The 10,480-nt window shown below is 44.3% G+C and overlaps 2 protein-coding genes across 4 annotated transcripts; one reads left to right on the top strand and one right to left on the bottom strand.

Annotated features, from left to right (window-relative positions):
- The first annotated feature begins 515 nt into the window (after nucleotides 1–515).
- Nucleotides 516–4,107, top strand: LOC118290361 (NF-kappa-B inhibitor alpha). The gene is made up of 7 exons (XM_035617972.2): nucleotides 516–533; nucleotides 1,449–1,909; nucleotides 2,458–2,563; nucleotides 2,702–2,909; nucleotides 3,071–3,159; nucleotides 3,278–3,538; nucleotides 3,658–4,107. Exons 1-7 carry the CDS (start codon nucleotides 516–518, stop codon nucleotides 3,685–3,687), a joined length of 1,173 nt encoding a protein of 390 aa, XP_035473865.2. The 3' UTR covers nucleotides 3,688–4,107.
- A 1,370-nt stretch (nucleotides 4,108–5,477) lies between these two features.
- LOC118290360 (proteasome subunit alpha type-6) lies at nucleotides 5,478–9,472 on the bottom strand. 3 transcript variants are annotated; one of them, XM_035617971.2, is made up of 8 exons: nucleotides 9,279–9,412; nucleotides 8,653–8,788; nucleotides 8,308–8,402; nucleotides 7,465–7,546; nucleotides 6,693–6,848; nucleotides 6,324–6,502; nucleotides 6,038–6,132; nucleotides 5,478–5,682 (listed from the first exon to the last, which is right to left on the bottom strand). In XM_035617971.2, the coding sequence occupies exons 2-8, from the start codon at nucleotides 8,666–8,668 to the stop codon at nucleotides 5,625–5,627; spliced, it is 681 nt and encodes a 226-aa protein (XP_035473864.1). In that variant the 5' UTR covers nucleotides 8,669–8,788; nucleotides 9,279–9,412; the 3' UTR covers nucleotides 5,478–5,624. The 3 variants fall into 3 exon arrangements, with proteins under 3 accessions (XP_035473864.1, XP_035473862.1, XP_035473863.1); XM_035617969.2 differs by lacking the exon at nucleotides 8,653–8,788 and having other exon boundaries at nucleotides 9,279–9,472; XM_035617970.2 differs by lacking the exons at nucleotides 8,653–8,788; nucleotides 9,279–9,412 and adding an exon at nucleotides 9,119–9,179.
- Between the last annotated feature and the right edge of the window lie 1,008 nt (nucleotides 9,473–10,480).

The following is a 10,480-nucleotide window of genomic DNA, read 5'->3' on the forward strand; positions in this document are numbered from 1 at the left end:
GACCTGCTGGGCGTGTAGATGTGCGCGAGTGTCTGGTATGCCTCGCGCAATTTCAATTGAGTATCGCCCCGCAGAGGTGTGATAGATTCACTGCTCTTGGATACTGTTGCTATGTTTTCACCAAGCCTCCCTGTCACAGTGTAAACAGACCTGATCCTGGGAAATTTATCTTAAATGTCAGGGCAGCCCATGCCAGGTAGCTCTGTCACGCACTTTCACCAGATCTTGTCGTGAAAGACAAAGGAATTTCCTTTAAAAGACTTTAAAGCATTCGGTGGAACAAATGCAAAAAAGAAAAAGAAAAAAAAAAGCTCACAATGGTGTGAAAAAGAAAATAAAGGGGTTATATTCAAAATTCCTAACAAAACTCATAACAGTGTGATGTGCATGTAGTAATGCACATCACATTACTTAATAGAGTTACAGTAATGTGTTTTCCTGCATGACCTAACACAGTGTTTCCCTGGATCAAATCTGACTTATGCAGGACTTTACCCACAGAGGTGTGTCCAAGCATGTGCATTGCTGAACGGGTAAGTCCAGAACATCCTCTTGTGGAACATGCAGTGCTGCTTTCATCGGGGAGTCTCCATGAGGAAACTTTAGAATCTTCCCCTCTTCCTCTGCTCTGGGTGGGCATGCGCCCCTTCACTTTTTAGCGTAACCATGAACACAAAACAAACAAGTTTTGGAAATCCTGCTATACCTGCTTCCGTCTGTTCCATGAATATACAAAAAGTGTTGATTTTTTACACCACTGGTGCTGCTTTCACTATTGTACTTTTCTTTTCTTTTTGCTTTTGGGACATTAAGGCACAAATTTCTGTATTCCTGCCTACGATACTTTTCAGCTCTTTTGAGACTGTAAAAGTATTTGACTGTGACAGAGAGTGCACATCCTAAGTGGAACTACAACCATACTCAATAGCTTAAACAAATGTTTGATTTGCAAATTGTCCTTCAGTGAAGGAACAAGCAAAACATGTTGGACACATTGTTTTTGTCGTTATATTTTTGCGGTATTTACATGTGTAGGAGACTAATGTTGAGATAAAGAAAAAATATGAATGACCTTTGCACAAAGTTCATAGCAGTTACGTGATAACACAATGCGGTCAATGGTGTAGGTGTGAGCCATAGTTCATGTTCACTATAAATTATGTATTGGACCTAATTTTGGAAACCCTGATTTAAAAACAAAAAAATGTTAAAACTCATTTCAATTTGGCCAATTAGGTGAAAGGGATCAAATGGAAAATACGCAGTGCCACTTTGGTTAGCCACCGAATAAAAAAAAAGAAAAAAAAAGAACGCTATTTTCCCCCAGTGCAGAAGGGAATTCTTCAAGAGCCGGCCTGGGGCCTCTCTCTCTCATTCATACGCACAGTGTCTCATCCACCGAGAGAATGCGCGCTGTCCCCTAACCTACATCACAGGTGAAAGAATAGGTGTCGAGTAGGAAACTACAAGTTCTCGTTCTGAGTCTCCCTGATGGGGGGGGGGATTTTTTTGTTGTTTTTTTTTTTTTATTTTGTCGGAGACAAGTCAAGTGGAAATCCCCGCCAGGGCTCCGCCCAGCCAGCGCACAAAACCCTGCGCGCCTCCCTCAGCGGCACCACTCTGCCCCTGACCCGCTCGGAGAGAGACGGAGCTGCCCGCGCCCACCAGCACAGTCGACAATTGACGTCCGCAGAGTGCCGAGCCACAGCGCAATGGATTACGACTCGGACACCGCGGGGCCCAAGCAGGCCAAGGCGCTGCCGTGCCAGGAGGACCGCTTCGACAGCGGCCTGGACTCCATGAAGGACGACGAGCTGGCGAGCGAGTTCGAGGACATGAGCGTGGACGCGCACGAGCACACGGAGGAGTACGAGCCGTGGAGGAGCGCGGTGACGGAGGACGGTGACACGTAAGTGGGCCCTTTCGTGGATCAGTACTAGTGCAATTGCGCATTTGCAAAAAAAATAAATAAATGGTGCGCGCATTAAATGGAAGTTTGGGCCACTAGTGCGCAGCTTCTAAACCTTTCAACGCAAATGCATTTGAAAAGGTTCGAAAAGCTGCAAGGTTTTTACGCACGAAATGTGCAAAAAGTTGCACGACAAAATAAGTGGCCTTTTAAAGTGTGTGCGCGCGTGTGCGCGTGCGCGTGCAGTCAGTGTGTGTACTTTGGCTGAGAGCGCAGTCTGGGCGGCGCTTGTGTCCGCGTTGCGCGTTCAGGAAAGTCCCTGGCCCGCTGCCAGTAACTGATAAAGCATCAGATGTGTCAAGCCACAACTGGTGGAAATAACCCGACAAAACTCCACTCTTGCGAAACGCTCCACTGCTCGGCCTTTGTTCTTTCTCATTTGCCTGGAACCACTTCCTCTGTGCCTGTTTTTCTTTTTCTTTTTTCTTTTTGTGGAAAAGCACTATTTTCACTAACCAGCCCCTCCCCCTCTCTCCCCTTCCCCACAGGCCTCTCCACTTGGCCGTCATTCACGAAGCCACTGAACATGCCCTCCAGATGATCAAGCTGTCTCACAATCACCCCTTCCTCAACCTGCAGAACCACCAGAGACAGGTAACAACCAACGATCAAACGCAAATGTGATCGATCTCCCCCCTGAGCGAAGATCCTTTTACCAACCCCAGCGCACACGCACGCACACAGTGGGATTCAAAAGCGATGTGATAATAATGAAAATTGTCCTCTCCCCAGACTGCCCTCCATCTAGCAGTGATCACAGAGCAGCCCCAGTTGGTGGAGAGACTCCTGAAGGCCGGCTGTGACCCGCGGTTGGCTGACAACAGCGGGAACACGCCGCTCCACATCGCCTGCAAGAAGGGCTCGCTCACCTGCTTCAGTGTCCTCACCCAGAACTGCCAGCGCCACCTCACCTCCATCGTGTCCTTCCCCAACTACAGTGGTGCGTTTTGAAAATAAATTTAAAAATAAAAATTAAAGCAATTCTTTCACACACACACACACACACACACACACACATTGTGTTTTGGTTCAATTTGTCAGTGCCTGCTTTTTGAATTTGATTGTTTGACTGAACTTTGCTCTATTTTTTCTCCCCCCCAGGACACAACTGTCTCCACTTGGCATCTATTAACGGCTTCATTTCATTGGTTGAAAACCTTGTCCAGCTGGGTGCAGACATCAACGCACAGGTGGGTGTCACTAACTTTAAATGAAAGCAACCCGCATAATTGTTTTTGGGGTGCAAAATAACATCTAGATGAAAAAGCAGCAAGCTAACATAATTTTTCTCCACATCGTTTCCTGCAGGAACAATGCAGTGGACGCACGGCCCTTCACCTGGCTGTGGATCTCCAGAACCCCACACTGGTCCGGTGCCTCCTCGCGCTCGGCGCCAACGTCAACTGCTTGAACTACGGCGGCTTCACGGCGTACCACCTCACCTATGGGCGCCAGAGCGACGAGATCAGGCACCAGCTGTACGAGCAGACGGCGCAGGAGCTGAGGGAGCTGCCCGAGAGCGAATCGGACGAGAGCGATATGGAGGATCTGGACCTGTCGGAGGATGAGGTCAGTATCCGATTCAGAATGGCACAATTATGAGGCTGTTTCATGAGCTACGGTTACATATAATCCGGCCTTTTACAGTATGGGTTCCTAACATTCTTTCAAAATTCTCTTCCCTACAGTTGTACGACGACATAAAGTTCGGAAAGTAAACGGAACCATCCCTCTGCCGATGGTATCGATGACAGTGAAGCTGCTACTGGGTTGCCCGCGGCCCCCAATGAGGGACGAGTTGGTACCTGTGCCCCATCCAGGTCCATGTCCACAGGTGCTGGCCCCGGGATCACAAACGTGAATGAAGATGGTTTCCAGTCTGGTCAAAGCCAGTCCGGGTCACAGAACTCCTGTGTCAAGAACCAAAAAACCAGCAGGACCACAATCTCCTTGTGGTCTTTTTCTATACTGTAAAAAATATATATATATTGATGTGTGTATATACACCTGACATGTAATATATTGTAAATGCAGAGATATTATTTTTGTACCTGTACATACTATACATTTTGTGAATTTAAGCACTATAAACAAAACAAAAAAAACTGCTCAGAATAAAAAAAGTCTATGAATATAAAGCGCTTGGACTGATGTTTCCTCCACTCGGCACGAGTTCAATTTCCTTCCACTTTTTAAAAATAAGAAAAATTCCTCACTTACAGAGTGACGAGGAAGAGAGTCATCAGCCAGACTTGCGAAGGTTGCACAGACAAAAAATGATCACACTCGGCCCGCTCGGAACAGTCTGGGATTTCCTTGTTGGGGCGAGGTCACCAGGTCTCTGAGTCACTGCGCCGAAAGTCCCTGGGCAGAACAAGAGGAGCATAATGTACTTAAACATTCCGCCCCGCCCTGGAACTGCTGCCGAATAGCAGCTGGGAACTGGCACTGGGTAGAAATTCCAAGAAAATTTTGGAAGGGGGGAAATGTCTTGTACAAAGTAGGGGAAGTGTGCCACAGAGTGTTAAGTGTTGCTTCTGTCAAAATGAAACGTTGCTTAGTAGGAAATACATCAGTCGGGAATTACCTAAACTAATTGGGTTTGACCTGAAGTAAAGTTGGGGCCAACACCTAATCAGAAAATGCCTCGGAGTGATAAGGTTTAATAAGCTCTAATTGTCCTCAGGGGTGTAAACTTTTAACCCTACAGGACCTCAGGGGGATTTCCAAGGGACAATGAGCAGGTCGTTCGTTCTTAAGGAGAGTGGAAATTGCACAGGAGAGGCAAACATTAACTCGGGTTAAAAGTCCTAAAATATTCTGACTACATTTGGGACAAGATCATGAAACATATTTAGCTGGACCTTTGTTTCTGATGCTGAGACGTTTACGGACACACGAGAGCTGATGTGACTTGACTGATGGGAAATGATCCAAAAGCAACAGACTATGACTGGCTGATGACATGCTACCATCATTTCTGATCACATGGTTATGACAAAGTCCTCTCAAAGTCCCCCTCCTGAGACACACACACACACACACACACTCACACACAAGCCCATTGTCAAAGCCGTTCTGAAGTATATCCGGTGAGCCGAAGTAATCTATTTCTGACATGCTACAGGTGGCTAAGAAAATGCCTTAGTGCTGAGAGAATGAGGACAAGTCTAACCAACATCATTCACCGTGTCGTAGAGTAACCACTCCGCAGCACCTCAGTATGTCATGTGACGTTTAGTGCATAGAGAGCCACAACAGGAAGCTCAGAGGGAGAGCGCTGCACCCGCTCATGTTCCATTTCCTCCTGCTGCTATATTCAACCTGCAGACGAAAACACAGCTGATGAAACAAATGAATTAGCTTACACGGTCAGGGAGTTGAGGGGTGTGAGTGTGTGTGTGTGTGTGTGAGTGTGTGTGTGTGTGAGTGTGTGTGTGAGTGAGTGAGTGAGTGTGTGTGTGTGTGTGTGTGTGTGTGCGACAAAAAAATTCTGCAACGATGCTTGTTATTTTACTCCAAAAACTTTTTTTTATTGTTGAATGAAACAGCGGGGTAAATGTACAGCAAACAAAGATAACACCGGTCTCTGTCTGGGAACTGCGTATCCCATCATGCTCTAAATGAATCCAACAGGTGACATGTCTCTGCTCGCTCAGTCCCGCTCTGCCAAGGCCATCAGGTGGACGTCCACTTCTGACTCCGTCAGAATCCTGGAGGAAGAAAAAGCCAGATCAATTACAGTAAACAAATATTTTCATTGGCAAAATCAAATTTGTTTTAACTTTTACTTGAGATTAGACAATTCATTGATACATTGATTCAAGGATGAAGAGAAAAATATTAATTTATTTTTGAAGCAAAAGTGCTAGGTGACATGTTACAACCAGGGACCATACGTTTGTGGAAAGTCCCTTGGATTTGTTATTTTATGCAAAAATAAAAAACTTTCAGTTTTAAAAAAACGTAGCAGAGAATTTATTTTGTTTGCTGCCATTTTCATTTTACACAAGCAATCCCATCGATACGGATAGCTGTATAATTATCATGCTTTGCCCGATTATTTACCTGAACTTGGGGTCCTGCGTTGTGATGACGCCCACCTCGAGCTCAGAGGGCTTGAAGTCAATGCAGAGAACAGTTGACAGACAAGATATTGCCGTCTAAAGAGGAAGAAGAGAGGAAGAAAAACAAGATAGTTAGGTCAAAATAAGGTTTATGATAAATGTATTATACTGTATAATAATAATTAACTAGGAGCCACACAGCTGGAAACCACCTTTAAGGTGACTTTCACATTCATGTTCCACCTTGGTCGACCAGTGCTCTGTCAGAAAAACGTGACTTCACATACCTCGATAGTTTGTTCAAAGGTCCAATCCAGTTTCTTTTTCACTTTCTTCTCCAGGAAGCTGGTGGCTTCCGTCTGCTTGACTCCGGCGGCGGTGGCCTTGAAGCCGCAGTAGTAGCCCGCCGGGTCGCACTTGTACACCTGGGGGCCGTACTCCTCGTCCATGCCGATCACGATCATACCTGCGGGTTCACAGGCGTCCGGGAGGACAGTGGGAGTGATCCTTGGCATCGACATTTTGTCATTTACATGTCATTAAAGAAAGATGACCAGGTCCGTCTGTTCCAGGACACATGGATTTATACTAAATACCAAATATATAGTAATATACTACAAAATGTAGTAATAAATCAAAACAAGCACTATACATACAGCAGCCCAGTGGTCGCATTTCAGCGTTCTGTGTGTAGACTTGTGAAATGTCTGCAAGTCTCTTGCACAGCATGTCCACTGGAATCTCGTAACCGTACTTGTACTGCCAGTTGGCCGCCTCATAGCGGGCTCGCTGCACTTGGGACCGGCTGTCAGCTGAAGGTGAGGTCGGCGCATGTCGAGGAGGGAGAGAGGAAGAGCAGCCAGTTTGTTTTAAAGCATCCATTAAACTGTCACACCGTAATAGTGGCGCTTTAAATCTGTAATGCAATGTTTGAATGATTGCCGTACAAAGTCAGTTCTCATGGTAAAGTAATGTCAAACGATGACTGCGTTCAACTTTCAATTTGAACCATTCTAAATTCCAAAATACCTGAGATTTAAAAAAACAAAGTAGTGGATTGTTCCTGTTCACTGAAATGTTACTGTCTTCTCAACAGTTGACACCCAATAGGCAACTCTTAGAGAACGCTTAAAAAATGCTTCAATAATAGAAAAGAAAGAGGAGAGTGGGAACAAAATGCAAAGCAGCCGCTCAGTGTACAGCACAACCCAATAAATACATGTAACATCCTACAATGTCTTTGATAAAAAAATGGAATTTAAGTCAAATTTGAACCCTGATTATTGTATTGTTTTTAAATCTGACTCTCAAATTTTGACATTGAATTCAATCACTGGATTGCTTTTAACATTAAAAATAATGAACGATCCCTTACATTAATGTCATGGTTCCCACCACCATAGACAAACATCTGTATTTTTTTCTTACCCGTCATCCCAGACATTACACATCCAATGTTATCTGTTATTCTGAAAAGGTGGGTCACTGTGGCGGAATCCAGGAGCTTGTCCTGTGTCAAAGGAGACAAGTGGAGTGAACACATGATAGTGGTCTTATTGTTTGATTTCAATGATGTCATGATTCCAAATGATTTCCTCGACCCCTTAAACTGATTGACAATAAGATCCGGTACAATTCCAGATATCAGAAGAGCTGAGAATATTACATGCACTGAATATCCTGCTGTAAGTAAATGGAAACATAACAAAATATATCATTCTAAGGAATTTATTTTACCAATTCTTACACTTGGAGGTTTAAACTTAAAATTCTTTCTCAACAAAAAAATCTCTTTTTCACTGAGAAAAGATTGGGATTTTACAAATGTTCACCTTAATTTAAGCAGAAATTTCACACATCAAAACATAATTTGGGCTCAGTGAACAGTTTTCGTACATTTTTCACACTAGCTACACACTGAAGCTACATAAACAGTGTCTTTATTCATGACAAAGTCTCAAAGTCTCCAATAGAGAGTAACTGAGGAGAAATGTAATTTATTGAATATAGATATATGTTCAGTCACTCACTCACGAATGACTGACCCATACTAAGTGGCAATAAATATACACAGGATAAAATGTTCATATATGTATATGTATATATAAGGAGCATAATTCATTTCACTGTCATTCTGGATGTCGCAGCGTACAAGGAGAAAGAACCTCGTGTCGTGAGTGCGGGAGGATGCGAGTGACGTGCAACTTCCCAACGTTATCACCCTCCCAGAGGCGTGAAGAAGAAGACGACGACCCGCCGCGGACAACTCACCGGTACTTTTTTCTGTGTTACGACAATCGCACAGTCCTTCCCCCTGACCGCTACCGACGTGAGTCCACCTTGGTTTATGGCCTTGAAAGCATATTCTGAAACAAAAACAAAGCAGATGCACGTGTTCATCTGACAACAGCAGTGTGTGAACATTGAGGAATGCTAGTTAACAAGCCAGGCACGCTGGGATTTTGGACAGTAGATGCATAAAAACAAACAGTGCTCTCCCTCAGCAGGAAACCTGGAACCACAAGCCAACATCGCAAGATCATGTAACATGATCTGGTTGACCAGGTGATGTTGCATCCAGCAGAGGGGTTACCTGTCTAGTGTACAGCTAAATACCTGGCAATATTCCCATCTTTACTGTTTATTGCTCATGGAGCCACTTCGGGGTCTGTCTCCTAACTGTTGTTGCTCAGGTGACATCAAGTAAACTTTGAGAAGAGACTGGATCAGTTGGATGATCTACAAAAGCGACCTGCAAACATACAGAACCAACGTTATGTGGTCTCTATTTTCCAAACGCCACCTGCTTGCAGGACTGAACAACACATAAAAACTGGCGCCGATGCGACAAGATGCCATTACAATATAGATCGTTTCCTCTCTTCACTCAGGCGACATTTGCCTGAAGTGGCAAGTTGACCCTTCGAGCAATGAATCAGCTCGCTCGGCTGCAATGCTAGCTGCAATGCTAGCCGCGCTAACTAGCCGACTAGCCGGCTAGCTTGTTTTGGTTCCGTTCCGCTTGACGTCTCGACGAGAGAAGCAGCCGCAGAAATAGGAATTCGCACGCCTTTGACAGCACCTGTGGGGATCGACGTGACGCGTCCTCGTCTTCGGCGGGGCGTCATCTACCGGCTAGAAGCGACGCTAAGCGAACCATGACAGAGCAGTTAGCTAGCTAGCAAACCAGCGAGCCCCTTTATCGAACCGGCTTTTTGTCTGAACACAAGCCGCGTACTGACCGACTTGGTAGAGTCTCCCTTCGGGGGAGAAGATGGTGATGTGTCGGTCGAACCCTGCACTCGAGCCTCGAGACATTTCTCTCTCCTTTTTTGTATCAAGGTTAGGATTGGCCGAGGAGTTCGTCCAAGTGAATTTGCGAGCAGATTTTCACTTCATGCAGAACGTTTCCCACCCGGAAGTTGAACTGGAGCGAGCGGAACTTCTTCCGGTGTCAGAGGCCTGCCTCGTCTCCATGGTGATATAAATACTACACCTGCCGTGCTGCGTCTCCAGAAGTGGTCAGGTACCAAAGTAAGTACTACACTCGGGTACAATTTGAAGGTACCTGCACTCACTGAAGTGTTTCATTTGTATGCTGCTTTATACTCCCACTACACTACAGAAGGAAATATAACTTACTTTATACACCACTTGCTATTTGAGCATATTGAAGTCTTATATTAAAAATCAATGACCTCATAAAATATTATGTACTGGCTGAAGCCAGTACATGCTAATAACCTTTCCCGTTATTAGCATAATGCTATTTACACATCAGTAATAATCCAATATTGCACAATATTGCACAATTGGGGACAATTGGCTCTGCACAATCAGTACTTACCTGTAATATCTATGTGCATTTTACATTTGTTATATTTGCCTACTTCATTAAATGCAGGACATTCACTTGTAATAGAGTTTTCAGTGTAGCATTACAACCCTTACTTGCAATAAGTAAAGTTTTTCTTTTTTTTACAGATGCTCGAGTGTAATGTGGATAAATGATAAAATACTGTCATTAACGTGTAGTAGCCATGTGTATTAAATGAAATAAAAATGAAAAGAAGGGCACAAAATATGTAGGCTTACAGGACTACATGTACAAAGTGACATTTGGTCAATACTGTATATTAATTCATTTGTTTCATGTCAGCCCTGGGTGTTCTAAGATTTAGCATTTTACTGATACATGGATATTATATCACTTGCATTTTGTCTGCTTTAGACACCGACACCGTTTCTGCCTGACCTGCACTGCAAAGCTAGAATTGCAATTGTACATCACTGTGTCAAAGTGAAAACAGATGTGAAACCATCAGATTAAACCTCATGACGCCAAAGGTTTTATCTGTGTTCATCATATAACAAGCCATGTGAAAATAATGCCAGCTTTTACATGGAACATGAGCATTTTTGTTTTTGCTCCAGTATGTGGAAC

Source organism: Scophthalmus maximus, chromosome 18 (assembly GCF_022379125.1).
Source record: "Scophthalmus maximus strain ysfricsl-2021 chromosome 18, ASM2237912v1, whole genome shotgun sequence".
NCBI lineage: Eukaryota > Metazoa > Chordata > Actinopteri > Pleuronectiformes > Scophthalmidae > Scophthalmus > Scophthalmus maximus.